Source organism: Falco biarmicus, chromosome 15, assembly GCF_023638135.1.
Source record: "Falco biarmicus isolate bFalBia1 chromosome 15, bFalBia1.pri, whole genome shotgun sequence".
Lineage (NCBI taxonomy): Eukaryota > Metazoa > Chordata > Aves > Falconiformes > Falconidae > Falco > Falco biarmicus.
Window position 1 is genome coordinate 16658261 of NC_079302.1, and position 15639 is coordinate 16673899.

The 15639-nt window shown below is 41.5% G+C and overlaps 2 protein-coding genes across 7 annotated transcripts in view; both read left to right on the forward strand.

The window, feature by feature from the left end:
* CNEP1R1 (CTD nuclear envelope phosphatase 1 regulatory subunit 1) lies at positions 1-7135 on the forward strand. 3 transcript variants are annotated; one of them, XR_008825690.1, is made up of 7 exons: positions 21-130; positions 2411-2482; positions 4713-4786; positions 5149-5258; positions 5380-5434; positions 5685-5785; positions 7007-7135. XR_008825690.1 is itself a non-coding variant. In XM_056360785.1 (6 exons), the coding sequence occupies exons 1-6, from the start codon at positions 106-108 to the stop codon at positions 5724-5726; spliced, it is 378 nt and encodes a 125-aa protein (XP_056216760.1). In that variant the 5' UTR covers positions 1-105; the 3' UTR covers positions 5727-6975. The 3 variants fall into 3 exon arrangements, 1 of the variants encoding a protein (XP_056216760.1); XR_008825691.1 differs by lacking the exon at positions 7007-7135 and adding an exon at positions 6214-6455; XM_056360785.1 differs by lacking the exon at positions 7007-7135 and having other exon boundaries at positions 1-130; positions 5685-6975.
* Positions 7035-15639, forward strand: part of HEATR3 (HEAT repeat containing 3) — a 22873-nt gene continuing 14268 nt past the window's right edge. Inside the window, exons 1-8 of one of the 4 annotated variants that reach the window (XM_056360781.1) lie at positions 7035-7172; positions 9112-9284; positions 10084-10171; positions 11134-11246; positions 13033-13142; positions 13500-13640; positions 14403-14686; positions 15345-15435. In XM_056360781.1, coding sequence (XP_056216756.1) covers positions 9238-9284; positions 10084-10171; positions 11134-11246; positions 13033-13142; positions 13500-13640; positions 14403-14686; positions 15345-15435 — 874 coding nt within the window. In that variant the 5' untranslated portion in view covers positions 7035-7172; positions 9112-9237. Of the gene's footprint in view, positions 7173-7476; positions 7638-9111; positions 9285-10083; positions 10172-10331; positions 10527-10626; positions 10713-11133; positions 11247-13032; positions 13143-13499; positions 13641-14402; positions 14687-15344; positions 15436-15639 lie in introns of those variants that run through there. The other 3 variants (XM_056360780.1, XM_056360782.1, XM_056360783.1) reach the window with 3 other exon arrangements.

A 15639-nucleotide genomic window follows, 5' to 3' on the forward strand; every position in this document is an offset into this window, starting at 1 on the left:
TGTTGCAGGGCTGGTGGGTGTGCGGGGCGGGCTGGGCAGCGGGCGGCGGGTGGCTGCGGGGCAGCGGGAGGCACGGCTGGTGCTCGCTGCCTCCGCCCGCCCGCCATGAACTCCCTGGACCAGGCTGAGGGTGAGTGCGGTGGCACGGAGCGAGCTCGCAGCTGCTGCTTCGGCGTGCTGGGACCTTCTGGTTCCGTGCCTGGGCTGCCTGAGCGCGCTGCCTCGTCCCTCTGGAGCGGGCCTCAGCGCGGCGCTGCCCTCAGGGGGGCGAAGCGGCCGCGGGAGGCCTCGGCTCCCTCTGCACGGCGCTCCCTGGGCCGGCGCTCCTTCTCGGCCCAGACAGGCGAGCTGGGGTGGGGGCTCCGGCGCCACCTCCGCATCTTGAGGCTCGGGGGCGGGCTGTCGAGGCTCTCTGGCCGCCCCGCGGGGCTGGGGAGCGGGGCCCGCCGGGAGGGCCTGCGCCGAGGGGCTCCGTGGCGGCCCCGCCAGCCGCTTCCCTCCCCGGGGGAGGGGGGAGCTGCACAGTGGACTTAGCCCTGTCGGTACCCGTTCTCGACAAGGCTTCTTGAGTTTAGCTTGTCAAAATCTGCTCGTGCTGCTTTAACTAGTTCTCCGCTCACGGGTTTTTACGTGAAATGCATGTCCTACGGCTTTGAGTCCCATCTGGCATAGACATCGCGCTGTGCCAAAGCAGCTCTTGCATTTGAAGAACATGACCTCAGAGAGCCCTCTCATGTCTGAGAGCGTTGATGGTTTGGGTTACAAGTTCTTTGAAGTTACAGTTTACAGGATGTCAAAACCCTGAAAGGAGATTTTAGTGGCTAAAAATAAGACTGGTAGAGATTTTTAAAATGCATCAGTGTCTCTGACACCAGGTGTTTTGTAGCAGATACTGGAGGTAGACACATCAACAAAAAATGATAGTCCGGCGTTGTTACGCCTTTCTTGCTATGTCTGTACAAACTGTAGGGGTCTGCTAGTTACAGCTGCCAGGTGCCAAAGTGATGAACTCTGAGAAGGTTCTTAGAACATGGATATCAAAAAATAAGTTAAAACTTTCAAATTCCTGGTTTTGGAAAGGTTTATTTTTTCTGACTTTTCTTTTAATTCTATCTATGTCATACAAATGTTTTCCCGAGAACTGTGTTATCGATGGCTTGATTTTATGCCTACACGGTGCTATTTTTCAAGCAGCAGGTTTTCATGTGGTGCCTCATATTCCCCTTCCCACTTCAGCGACTAGTTTGTAGGGGTTTGTGCTAGTCAGGTAACAGTTAATTAGCTTCAATTGTTGGCAGTGGTTTAGCTTCCCCAGAAGGGAGGTGGAGCAGAGGCCATAACTACCAGGCTGTTAGCAGTAATTAAGACTAGTTAACTGTTTTGCGGCTGAAGTCGAGATGCTGTAATCTTCCCCCATTAATTCATCTGCAAACCACTTAGGAGTAACTGCACAGTTTGGAAACTGCGTTATTAATGATCATAATCGGTATATTTCTTCTAATCTTTTTCTTTAATTGCTTTATTATGATAGATAATTTGGCAATAGTTGCAAATTGAAGGAAAACATTTCCAGAGTAATGCGAACTGAAACATGTTAGCTGAAAGTTAATTTTATGCTAATGAAAACTTAACTCCAGGTGGTATTTTAGCTTTAACTGAAATGTTGTCGAAACACTAACCTTTTTGAACAGAATCTTAAATCTAACAGACTTCAGGTGAAACAGCTAAGATTTTTTTAAAAAAAAACCAACTCGGGGAGCACGAACTTGAAATGCTGCATGGCATTTAACAGCAATTTCAATGGAAAGACCATGGGAGAATGATGGCAATAAGAAGATCTATTTAAAGAAAAAAAAAATTAAAACAAGATAATTGGGCTAGTGTTCTCTTTGGGTTTTTTTTTTGTGTGTGTATATATGTATCATGGCACTAAGTTTCTACAAAGTCATCAAAGCCATGCTGCTACAAATAACCCCTTGAAGAGTTGGCAAATGGCCAACTTTTAAAAGTACCATTATATAGTAATAGAACTTAATTGTTTCCTGATGTACTTAAGACTCCTGTACTTTTTTCTCCTGTGTGTAAGGGCTATTTAAGCTATTTTAAATCTAACTCTTGGTAGTTTTAAAGATGTCTAAAATACTCTGATTTCTCAGGAACATCGATTTTCTTTTCTGTGAGTGAGACTGTTTCCTGCATGTAGTGTAACTTCACCATTGCACTTTTTAGCTGAAGTGGTATGAAGCTACTTCAGCTGTGTTTTTATTACATCTAAATGACTGTTGCATTTCTTTTCTCTGCCAGTTTAAGAAATGGGTGTGAAAAGAGGAAAAGTGAATTCCTTTTATCTTTTACATTAAGATTTGACTAACTAGATGATCTAATTATGCTTCATATACATCCTTCCCAGATCTCAAAGCTTTTGAAAGAAGACTTACTGAATATATTGCATGTTTGCAGCCAGCTACAGGACGTTGGAGAAGTAAGTTTGATGTTCCAAGGGATAAATAGGATTCTTCTGTCTTGCAAGTTTTTTAGATTTGCCAGTGTGTGGCTTTGATTTGTGTTGGCCCAAACAAAGATCTGTGCTTAACTGTCCTTAAAACTTCTGTTGCATACCTTCAAACACCCTGCAACAAGGTAATACAATATAACAGACTAATACTTTAGCCAGAATTAGAAAAATGAGGCCAATATTGAATTGGCTCACGGCTGAATTATTCTGGAAATAGTTGGGACAGTAAGCTGTTGTATTTATTTCTGTTTTGCTTTGGCTTTTTGTTGGTTTTGTTTTGAAGGCTCAGACTTCCCAGACAGTTGCTATAGTTACTTGAACTAAGTGTGAATGGGTGAGATAGACCCTGTAAAATTGGAGGTGAAAAAGTTGCAACAGTGTGCCATAAGGGCAGAGTATGACCTCATCTCTAACAGGCAAGTTTGAAGGAGGAGGGAAGGCAAAAAATACCACAGATATGCTGCCAGCTTTGGGATCGGTAGTCCATGGTGGAAATAGACTGCTTTTTTGTTGTGAGATTCTGCTGAAGTTTCCATACTCAAAGAATGCAGACATTTTTTAGAACATATAGAATAGTGTCTTTCCTCCCAAGAGAGCAAGAGGTTAATTTCAAATGAAGGAAGTGGAGGAATGACCAGTTAAAAAGCAAAACCAACAAAAAAACAACCCCAAAGAACAACCAACCAGCCCCCACCCCCAAAGCCCCCTTGTTTCAGAGCAATTTGGTGGAAGCAGATACTTATGGGTAGATCTGCCCAGCCTGTGTGCATCTACTGTAGGAATGTGTTTGGCTTCCAGAATTGCTATTTACTGTCATATACTACAAAAACCCAACAGAATACTGGAAACTTCTAAGCATATTTAAAAAAGGTTTGCATCACTAGTATTGTGTTCATCGGCAAACTTTTTTTCCTAACTGCTTGTTTTCCTAGTGTTGTTATTCATACAATAGAGGGACTTTTTACTTTAATTATAACAGGGTACTTAATGTTGACTTTTCCTCCTGTTATCCTGGGAAGAAAATACTTATTTATGTAGTGAAGAAGCTCTATGCTTTTGATAGGTCTTTGCCAACTTGCTTTTGAAAACATAACTAGTTAGGATTACTTTTTAATGTTGGTTTTAATTTTGTAATATCAATAAGGGTTATGCAACTCCATAGTAAATTATAGCAGTCTTACAAATCTGGAAGTAGTATTTCATGAGCATGTGGGTTTTGTTTTCAGATTCTGTCCTGTGATCCTAAAGTCTTTTTTTTGGTGGTGTGTTTTGTCTTCCTCCTCCTCCTCCGCCCCCAGGCCCAGTAAATGCCTTTATTTGTATCCAGAACTTCAAGCTCCGCAGAAAACATCCAGATCTGCCAAATGTCCACTGAAAGCTGCAAGCCTTTATGGGTGTGCGATAGAACACAAGCTTTCTCTACCTTTATACTTGTTCTGTTTTCTTTTTCCATCACCCCCTGTTTCCCAACCCCCTGTAGTCTCAAAATCAGTCTAATATCTTGTGTTACTCTGATATGTATCTAGTATTATCCATTTACAGTGAATTGATTATTCTTTCTAAGCCATTCTGGATGTGTAGAAGCTTTTGTTAATCTTCACGTGCTAATGCCAACATGCCTTCTGAATGTTGTTTAACTTTTGTGTTTTTTTCTGTGTCAGCTTTCCTTGCTTGTAATTGTGTTGGTTGGGGTGGGGTAGCATAACAAAATTTAGACGTGCCACTGAAGCTGCTGGTGCTCAATGCCTCAGGCTTTTCTTATGTAGGAGAGCTAGCAGGACTGCAACTTTAGTTCTGCTCTGCCATTTAATGGTGTTGCATTTCTGTTGCCCAGACTGCATAAGCTCAAATAGCATACTGCACATTTAGTACAACTCCTAACTCGAGTCTTCCAACTCATCTTTTTTTGCTAACCGTGTTATTTTAGAAACTTCTGTTTCTTCAAAGCATCAGGATGTTTCTACTTGACAGAATTTAGATTTTGGTACCTACTAGTCCTGTCCAGGAAACTTGTACAGAATCTTTATGGTTTCCCATAATAGAAGTTTCTTTGCCTGTTTTCATTGCTACCTTCCAAGTAGAAGCTTTTCTTCCTTCAGAAGTGGGAGAAGAAATAAATGCTTAAGAGCTGATGAAAAAAATACTTTTTAATAGGAGTCAGGATACTGTTTATGACTCTTGTTCTTTTCTTTATCAGTGATTCTGATAGTAGTATCAGTCTGCACAGCAACTGGTGCTTGGAACTGGTTGATAGACCCGGAGACACAAAAGGTAAAGATCAAGCTAATCTCAAATGTAGTCTTGTTTCAGACCTTGGTGCTGCAGTTGAACGGTATAGTATATTGAAAACTAAAAGGCTAAAGGTGGCTCTCCCATGAAGCTGGGAGATTGTTTTTGGGTAAGCTCTCAAGCTGTCTGGAATTGTTGTAGAATATGGAATATGTCCTGGGACAGTGCCTACCTAAATGCTACACCTTGAATGCTTACCTAAAGAATTCTTCAGAAGTACTTAGAAATGGCTAGGAGCAGTATTTTTTTTATTTATTTTTTTTTTTTTTGCTAAGTGAATTACGCAGCAACTTTCTGTATGTTTTAGAAAGTGAACAGTGGCACTAATCTGCTTTCTTTCCTAGGTGTCATTTTTCACATCACTTTGGAATCACCCGTTTTTCACAATTAGCTGTATTACCCTAATAGGCTTGTTCTTTGCTGGAATACATAAAAGAGTGGTGGCACCATCAATGTATCCTTCAGTCGTGTTTGTTGTAGTTACTATTGTTACTGAAGCCTGTGCTAATACTTTTTCAAATTTTATTTACTCTGTGTACAAGTGTTAGCTGCTTTCCTTGACACAGTCCACACAGTATTGCAGCCCGATGTAGAACTGTTTTGGCAGAATATAATATGTCCTGTGATGATGTAAGTCTTAGTGGTTCATTGCCTAAACCTTGTTTTTTAAAAAAATGCAACTAATTTGAAAAGGCATATTTTTTTCTCTGAACAGCACTTGTATATGACTTAATGAATTCTGTCTATCTGTAAAACTGGAATGTAGAATACTTACGATTGTTCTACGTGTCGTTTGAAACTTAGCCTGCAAAATTGAACTTGAAGTGCAGTTGTTGGGCTCAACTTTCAGGCTCTAATTTTTTTTTTTTCTGTCTTGCAGACTGGAAAGTTAATTTTGAAACCTAGGCCTCATGTTCAATAAGGGCTCTCTTCCTTCAGTTTTTTCCACTGCCATGGAAACCAAAAATGACCTTTTTTAAGGTAGTATGACAGCAAAAAAACAAACAGGACTGGTTGTCACTGCCTGGGAGTGCAAGTCTTACACAGTTGACAGTCAAAGTGTGCAATATTACTTTCTTGACTATTTATCCAAATTCTTTGTTATCATATTATCACTGCTTTTGCTACTTCCGATTACCTCTTTTTCAGTATTACTGTCACTTTTTTACTTCAGCTAGAACAGAACATACAGGTGGAGTATGTTAATCAGCTATGAAGTTGAACTTGAAAATCAAACCTCATTTGTGTTATGTGTGTTTGTAAGCTTGTAAATAGTGGATTGATGCCAATGTTCAGAAAAAGAAGTAATATTTGCTGTATGATTTTTTTTTTTTTTGTTCTCATGAACAATATTGAAAGGAATACTTACCATTCCCATGATGTTTTATTAGCACACTTACTCATTACAGCTGTCCTTGTCTCCTGGTCACTCTTTTTGGATCTGGTTGGAAGGCTTGCAGAAAGACTGTCTGTGCTGGAGAAAACTGGTTTTACTGTTTAAAACTTTGCCTACATATCGAGGATCACATTTGTCAAGTTGTGTATATAGTGCACCAGCCACTTTCATTGTGGTCATACATCGCTCCTTGTTTGATCTGGTTCACAACACTGCTATTTTAATATTTTAATACTTTAATATTTTAAAAGTTGTCTTAAATATGCTTGTATCTTCCCGCTTGTAAGGTTGTACTGTATCTTAAGTCCACCTGACCATTCTGAGTGGATTTTTATGCAGTGATAGTCTGAATATGAAACTAGTATTGCAAATGTATAACCTAAGATTTGGTAAAGAAAACAGAGTGCCACAATAAAATAACATTTGTTATTAAGAGTGTTAAAAACAAGGTGTGGATGTTATACGCATAAAGCGTAGCTTTTGAATAGCTAAAGCTGTTAAAGAGTTTTAAGAGTTTTAAGTTGTTCAAGGTGCCTTTTTAATTGTTTCAGACTCTTTTAATTGACTAAATCTGCAAAGTGGTCACAGCTTTGGTAACTCCCTGCTATGAGGTAGACTGGCTTTTAAAGGAGCCTATTGATGTAACTTTGTCAGTTGAGACATTAACAATTATCTCCTGTAATTTTTCCAGTAAGTCTTCTGCCCATCTATTATTTTTAACTGCTGTATATTTTGTAGGTAAATGTGTATAAAATAAATTCTTTGTATAAACGGATGTTATTTTCTTTTGTACTGTGCAAATACAGATCTCAAACGAACACAAGAAGAACTTCAGAAGTTTATAGCTGAAAGTCTGTAACTTTTGTACCGGACCAACATTTCCTGTATTTGATGTGGTTCATATAATCTAAGACACTGACACCAGAGAGAAAGCCCTTCCCGTTTTCCATCCTACAGGTCGTTCCTGGTTCTGTAAGTGCTTTTAGAGGAAACCGTTTCGTTCGACGTTGTATCTCGTGTGAGTCTTTGCCCCGGGGCTGCACCCGGAGCCGGCACCCTGTGCTCGGCCGCGGCGGGCCGCCGCCTGCGGTCCGGGACGGCGGGGGGGCTCGTCTGGCTGCCCTCGCTGGAGGTGCTAGCCCGCTCCGTGCCCCCGGGGCCCGTGCCGGGGCTGCCGCTCCACCGTGCCCGCCCCGGGCAGCGAGCGGGCGGCTCGGGGCGCGGTGGGGCGGGCCCGGGGCGGGGCGGCGCCTGCGCGGGGGCGCACACGTGGGTGCTGGGTGCGCCGGCGCCGAGCGGCGCGGCGGCCGCGGAGCCATGGGCAAGAGCCGGGCGCGGCGGTTCCGCCGGGCCGCCTTCTGCCCCGCCGGCCCCGAGCCGCGCCGCGACGGGGAGAGCGGCCCCGAGGAGGAGCCGGCGGCGGAGCTGCTGGAGAAGGTGCGGGGGGGGGGCGGGGGCGGGCTCGGCGCGGCACCCCACCCCCACCCCCGCCGGGGACCGGGGCAGCTCCGACCCTGCGGGGCTGCGCCCGCGGCGGGGGTGATGCGAGGTGGCGGCCCTCCGCCGTGGTGGCGGGCGAAGGACCGGGAGCGGGGCCGCCCGCTCTCGGGCGCGGGAAGACAGCCGGGGCCGCCCGCCCCTCCTGCCGCCACCGCGTCGCTTCCCCGGCGTCACGGCTGCGCCCGCCGGCGGCTGGACGGGGAGGGGCGGCTGCTGCCTTCGCCCCAGCGCCCCGTCCGGCCTCTCGTTCTCACCTTCCTGGCCGGTTCAGAGGGGCGGGGGCAGCGCGGGGACTGCTCTGTGCCCCCCGTCCCAGGGGGGGCTCCGGAGGGGCCCGTGCAGTGCTTGTCCTCGGTCCGCTCGGCTGGAGCGGCTTCCTGTAGGTAGCCAGAGCGATGAGTTCTGGAGCTAGACGTGAGAAATAACTGATAAGAAATGCTGAGAATAACTGGGTTTGGCCACTGGCTGGCCGCGTTGCTGGGTTTGGTTTAAGTATTACAGATGAAAACTAGTTTAAACCTCCTCCTGTGCATGTGACTTTAGAATCAGAAGTAAAAATCTGTTTCCATTTAAGTAAATAAATCCCCTTTGTGCGATTCAACTAACTGAACTCATTGAACAAATCACTGCTTGATTGTTCTTCTGGACTAACCTGGTTAGGCTTAAAAAAATATGAATACAGTCGCACAGGTGAGGATGAATGGGGAGACCTCTGTCAGTTTCAGTGAGGCAGGATCGGATGTCCCATGCTTTCCACTGGGCTCTTCAGCAGATGTTTATCTTTCCTGTTAGATTTTCAGCAAACACCATGACCTTCCAGGATGGGCACTTCAGCTGTTTTATTATTTTTATGGTATCCAATTCTTACATCTCACCTGAACTTCTGTTAAAGCACAAGTCAGTGTTGTCTTGTGGATGCAGAGAGCACTTGCTCCTTGTCTTTAAATAGATGTTTTTAATCTAGAGGCTATTGTGTTTTCCTGTATTTTTTGGTTTTTTAGTTTGTCTTTATGGCGGCATGTTATGTCTGTTACACTTCCTTGATGGTGTTTCCCGACCCCCCCCCCCCCCCCTTTTGTCCATTTTTTTCAGCACATGGTAATGGGAACTAGATGGGAACTAGATGTGAGGTCTCACCAGTGCCAGCTAGTGTCAAACCTGTGTCTGAACTATGGCTCTTGCTAAACACTCAGTATTTATCTAGTCGTATAGCTGACATGCATAACCCAGGAAAAGATTGAAAAGATTTATGAACTTCCATGGAAGTTAAAGGCTCTTGATTCCATTCAGGAGCAGTAAAACAGGAGCTATAGTGCTGGGCCTACGAAGCAAAAAGGCAGATCAATCTTCTAACTCAATAAAAACTTCCAGCTACCTTTGCCCCTGATCTGCCCTGTTTGTGTCTCCACAGCTGCAGCATCCAAGTGCTGAAGTGAGAGAGTATGCCTGTGCCAGCATTTCCAAGCTGTTGCAGCAGAAGCATGTAATCCCAGCCTTTTTGCAGAGAGATGTTGTCCGGTGTTTAGGACCATTGTTGATGGATCACAGTTTAGCTGTTCGTGAGACAGCTGCAGGTGCTCTTCGGTAAGCAATCGATAATACTCAGTTAGAATGAGGTATTCCTGGTATGGTAAAGAAGAGTAGGGTTTTGCTGTTAAAAGCTGTGAGCTTGAATGCCAGCCTCTCTTGCTTTAACTCCGTTTTGGGTAAGTATACCTACATTAGTCAAAAGTCCTTGAGAGAGGGGCTTTTCTCACTCCAGTAGGCTGCCATGAAACTTTAATGTCGGGAGCGGGATTTAAATTAGTTACTACCGTTTTGTCTACTCCCAGTGGAATGCGTTGCTTTCCATCCTTATCTTAAGAAAAAAATAAGCAGTAGTATGAAGAAACACAGAAAAATTGAACACTGTTAATACGGCATGTTGCGTCTTGGTAACACTTCAGGAGTGATAGGTTAGTTAGAGAATGCACATATCTGGCTCTTTGAGAAACTTGTAAATACTCAGCAGCATAATTTTGAGTTGGTGTTTTGTGATCAGACCTACAGCTTGCTTTATTTGTACAAAAATCTAATGCTAATACTTGTTAACATTCATGTTGTATCTTAACGCTGAGTAATACCTAACAGAAGTTGTGTTTTAGGACAGATAAGCTTTCTAGTTATGCTAGACAAATAACTGAAAATAATTGTTTGTTTCCTAACACCAAAATTTTATTTATGGCAGGAAGGTGGAAGACTAAAGTTACTCATGAAGCGGGTGGATTTTTAAACAAGAAGTACTATAACCTTTAGAGAAGAATAATACAGAAAGTATGTTTTTTTTTTAAATTCCTGGAAAGTATTGTATCTGATCCAAAGCATTTACTTTTTTTCCCCACAGAAATCTGAGTGCTTGTGGAGGATTTGAAGTCTGTGATGACATGGTGACAAAAGATATCATGACACCCCTTGTTGCACTTCTGAAAGAGGTGTGTTTTGGTTTTATTCTGATTTTAAAACTGATCTAGCCATTGAATTACTCCATTTTCAAAGACAGCTCTAGTTTTGTAGCTCATATCAAGATAAGATATTTGAAAGATCTTTTCAAGGAATGTTTCAGTAGGTTTAACAGTACAAAAATCATTCCAGAGATTTCAAACCACTTGCTCCTGCCTCCTGACCTGCTAACTTGGGTCCATGGTGAGGTTTGCTGCCTAGGATGATTTTTGCATAAATGGTCTGGAGATTTTGGGTCTGGAACATCAGTCAAGACAAGTCTATTCTGTCAGTCAAGATCCAGATCCATCGTTTATGTTGCAGCATTATTCTAGTGAGGTTTTCTTGGTAAGTAATTTTGTCTAAATGAAAGCTTGGATTTACAGTTGGGTAGTTACTGCTATTGTAGAATACTCTGTACTGAATACCTATTCTTTGTTTGGTCCAGGTGTTGCAGTGCAGTTTGGAAATTGCATTGAATTCTGTCACCTGCTGTCTTTGTATGAACAGCCTTGAGCAATACCATCATTTTCTGTATGTTTCTTCCCCATTTTAAAATATGAGTAATAGCATTATTGTAATGCACAGCAAGTTATTAGCTGAATTAATCTTTGTGATTAGAAAGAACTGTTGAAAATTGCATACAGACTGTATTAGCAAGAAACAGCATTTCAAATTCTAAAATTGCTAAGTATTTCTTTATAACAAAATTGCGTCTGCGGACTACGGAATGCAAAGCAAGTCCTACAAGAGTCTTTCTTCAAGAGAAAAAAGTTACCAATGATATGATTCTGTTGTGGCCCAGTTTTCACAGAGAGTAGGAAACTAGTCAGGTTTTCTGGTAATAAACACTTCATGAGAGATCGCTCCATTCACTCTGCTGCTTATATTTTAAGGTTTTGCTTTTCTTCTTGGCTTGTTTATTTCCCAACCCTGGTTCTCTTTTTGGTTGTAGTGTAGCACTGGACTAGATGCTAACCAGCTCTCTCCAAAGAAATGCAGAGAGACGAACAAAAATTATGTTGAAGACATAGCCAATGAAGCTATTAATTTGCTGTGGAATGTATGGTAAGTGCTGTGTAAACACTGGCCTTCTGGAAGAGGTAAATTAAATTGTTACTGCAAAGGAGCATGGTAATTGAGGCAGAAAAGAAATGACTCTCCTTGCATGGGAAGATGTATTTGGCTGCTGATTCTGATTTCTGATTGTGTTGCTCTTACACTTGCCTTTAATAAACGGCAAGCCCTCATTTGATCTGAAATACAAGTTTATCTTCTACCATAAATTACTTCTGTAAATGAAAGATTCTAAAAGTGCACAAAGTTGGTCATTAGTTTTAGGAGAGTGACAAAATTATTTTTTCTGTTGGTTGTTCATCTAAAATTCTGATACAGTTTTCTGAACGTGTTCTGTCATAGTCTGCGGTACAGTTTGGGTTGTAGGATCTCGCATGTAGTTCCTGTATATCCTTGTCATGATACGGGAGATGGAAGAAATGAAATTCTGATCAGTGGACTGCTGTGCTCTGGGAATATGACGAGTTCTTGTACTACTTTCTCCCTCTGCATGTCATCCCAAAAGTTGATACTAAATGTTTGGACAAACTGTGCCTTAGGGACTGAGGCACTGACACAAATTACTTAATTACGTGAGAAAGAATGTGAATTGTTCAATTAGTAGTTTACACAGGAAACACCAGGTGAAGGAAGAGAAATGGCAACGCTATTAATACAGAAATGGCTATAAACGTTGAAGTGATGCAAAGCTTTTCCGAAAGTTCTCCTTGAATGTTGTGTTGTTTGTTTTGTAATGGCTCTGTGTCATTATACACTTTGGTCCATACAGAATTTTGTACTATACAGTATTTCAGTGGAGCTGCCTCTGTGGCTGTATGGTATGGCTGCTGACTTGAGGCCTTATTTGTAAACTGTGTTTTTATTTTTAGGAATTGGAATCTAGAACAGTAGAGAGATTGCTTGCTTGGCACCTTACACAGAATACATGACCCTTTGTAACTCTTGACTCAACAATGTTTTGCTTTCATTTTTATTATTGCTTTTGTAGACATAAGTGCTTTGAAACAGGAACTAAATTGTTACGTGTGCTATAAATCACTTTAGTATTTTGAACTTTGTGGCAATAACCATGAACTGCTGACTTAGTTGCTAAGTTTGGCACTGATAAAATTTGGGCCGGTATTAATGCTGAGACATAATATTTTCAGAAGTAAATTTTTGAAGACCCTTGTAGCTAGTTAGGTCCTATGCTTTTTCAATTTGAATTTGTCTTTTATCAATATATGAGTTTAAAAATGGGAAGAGCTGTAAAAAATTGAAGAAATACAAATCTCACTATTAGATAATTAAGGTAAATGTCATATTTAGCGTTGATTTAGCATGCATTTCTGAATGTTAAGAGCAGTCATTTTCTGGAGTAAGTCGGTATTAATGTGAAAGGCAACAGCCCGCTCTGTTGTTGGTGGGTTTGTGGATGTAGTGTTCCATGGGTGCGGAAAGCCCTGGGCTGGCTTGGAGCCCACAGCTGTAAGCTGCCTTTCACACTCTGGCTGGCTCTGTCTGCATGAGACTGTACTTAGGCTCCCAAATCAGCTCTCTGTGAGGAAGCAGCTGGCAGAAGGCAGCTTTCCTCAAAGGTGTCCAGGGTCTTGCAGCTTCTCTTTCCATTTTATATAGAGTTGATCATAACCTCGATAAACAAAGAATAGCTGTTTGACTAATGTGTAGTTCTTAGGGAGGTGTTTAAAATGTGAGTAACAGTGAGTACATGTTACTTAAAATGTTGTTACAGTAATTTTTCCTGGGAAGAGTGTTATTAATCTTTTCTGTGCACTAGTGAATGCAACAATACTGCAGTATACATATTCAATAAAGAAGGATGTCTGGAGGCTGTGTTACATTACATGAAGAAATTTTCCACGAATGTGGATCTGGCTATTTCAGTAGGTAAGTGGTAAAAAGAGAAGATCAGGATTTAAAGATGCCTTTTTTTTTTTTTTTCTTTTGTGCATAATGCACCTGCCTTAGCATTACTTCACCTTTACAATTAATACAGCTAGTCCCATGTCTGATGTGGTACTGTCCTCGTCTGTTTTGTGTACAGGTTTGGCATAGAATGTCTTTTAATCTAAAACACAGTTTGTGAAGGACAGCATCGTGCCATTACAACACGATGCTACATGAAATGTTTTTTCCTGTGCCTGTGTTTTATTACTCCAGCTTTCAGGAAGATAATGCTTTTTCATTAGGAGAGTGGAAGGTACTGTTGGGTTTGTTAATTATCTTTGTTGTTGTTTGCTGCAGCAAACTGCTTGCAAGCAGTGACGGAAGATAATCCAGATCTTCTTTCTTCATTTAATGCTTCTGCACAACAAGTATTGGAAACTGTCATGTTGTGTCCAGAGAGCACAATGAAGCATATCCTTCTGAGAACACTGATAGCAGGTACAGTGCTCGAGGGCGTTCACTGCTTTGTGATGGAGAGCATGGCTGGTAAAGCAGGGTGGGAAGGAGAAGTCTTAGTCTTCTCTGTTACAGTCTGGTCATCAGATCGTCAAAAAGACTGTATAGGTGGTTCATGAGGTTGTTTCTGCCTTTTGGGGTTGTGTTTTGGAGTGACCAGATATTTGCAAGTAGTTTTAAAACTGCCTTAAATGCTTCATTCTGAATTCAGTAGCTGCTTAGTGCGATAACTCATTTTAACTGTTAATTTGGTTTTCAACAATGAAATGAGTCAATAATAAGTAGTAAGGAATTTATTTTGATCTTAATAGGTGCGGATTTTTACCTCATTCTCTACTTTGTGTTCTTTCTACCTCAAATGCTTAACCATGGTGTGATTTTTGATACTGGAGTGTAATAAATTAATTTTGAGAATCCTTAGAAAATGGTTCTATCATGTAGATTTATTATCACAGGTAAAACGTGTCACCAGGGTCACTCCACAAATACTCTGTGTATACTTACATGCTGAAATTTACTTAAGCTTAAGACGTGGGCATAACGTAGTTACTACAGATGAATATATGAAATGCTAAACAGAAAAAAATAGAAGTCTGTAGAGAAAAGACTTGGAACATTCATACTGAAATATAAGCACTGAATATTGTAAGCAATGGAGGCTGTGTCCTTAAAAATACATGGCTATTACAGAGCTGGGAATTGAGTATTTTGACAGTTTTAATGTTTCAACTATCTCATGTTTAGGTACTGTCTGGAATATCAAGGATACCATTCCACCAGGCAGTCTGGGAAGCATGGTTAATGCAATCCTGAAGATTTTTTCAGAATCGTTAGCGATAGATGCTGGTGAAACAATTATTTGTATGAATGAAGCTGAAAAAAACAGGTTAAAACTTGCTACGGAGGCAGAAACAGAGGAAAATATGAGTCATGTTACAGACAACTGTGTTTTGTGTGAAGATGATGACATGGAAGAAATACCAAAAGGAAAAGTCAGGAGAGAAAATGACATTTCAGATCTTCTTCCAGTAAGTGTGTCTGGCTGGCTCTTGGACAGCTCAGTGCATTTGGCTGAACCATCTGATTGGTTTTAATTCAGCATGAGCCAGAGTAAACTACCTATGAGTATCACTAATCCTAAATCCCAAATAGCTTGACTGTTTTAGCTAAAACTTAAAAGATGAACTTGGAGAACTTCAGCACAACTTGTTCCAGTGTGGTCAAGTTGCACAGCCCATCAGGAAAGTGCATTTCCATTTTTTTTTCCTCTAGTGGGAAGGTGTAAGCTTATCCGACACTTTTTGCTGTAGCTACCGCAGGGATTTCTGCATAAGGCGAGTGAGATTTTTAATGGTTGTAACTGTTCAGTCATGGGTGAAGGTGGCTCAGGGGTTAACAAATGCATTCACTGTTGTGTACATGAAAAGAGTAACAGAAATACTTTTCTGTTACAACTTTAATGCAGGTGGCATTTCTTGAAGGTGGTAAAATTTGTTCTGAAACATCCAGCAGAAGGATGATAGATAATGCCTCTTGTGTGGGTGGTGGTTCTTTTTTTTAAAAAATTTTGGTGTAGGATGGGAGAGGAAACGGCTGGATTGTAGTTTTTAACTGACAGCTTGGGTGCTTTAAATTGCACTGAAATGTTTTACAATATTAAATTTGGCTCTTGTTTTTATTTTTTAGTCTGATAAGTGGGAACTGAAAGAAGTGACAGCTTTACTGATGGCTCAGCAAACTGCTCTGGAAATCATTGTTAATATGTGCTGCAGTGAAGGTCTGTAGGAATCTCTTTTCATTGCAAGTGTTGGTGATGCATTTGTTTCTGGAATAGGTCATGTTTAGTTTGCTGTTTGGTGATCTTAGCTTTTAAGGGCAAATACACATAGACTTACTATGGTCCCAGATACCCTCATCTGGGGGTCACATTGGTTTCTAATTTATAATTTAAGTGGGTTTTTTTCTCATTTTAAGTTATTTC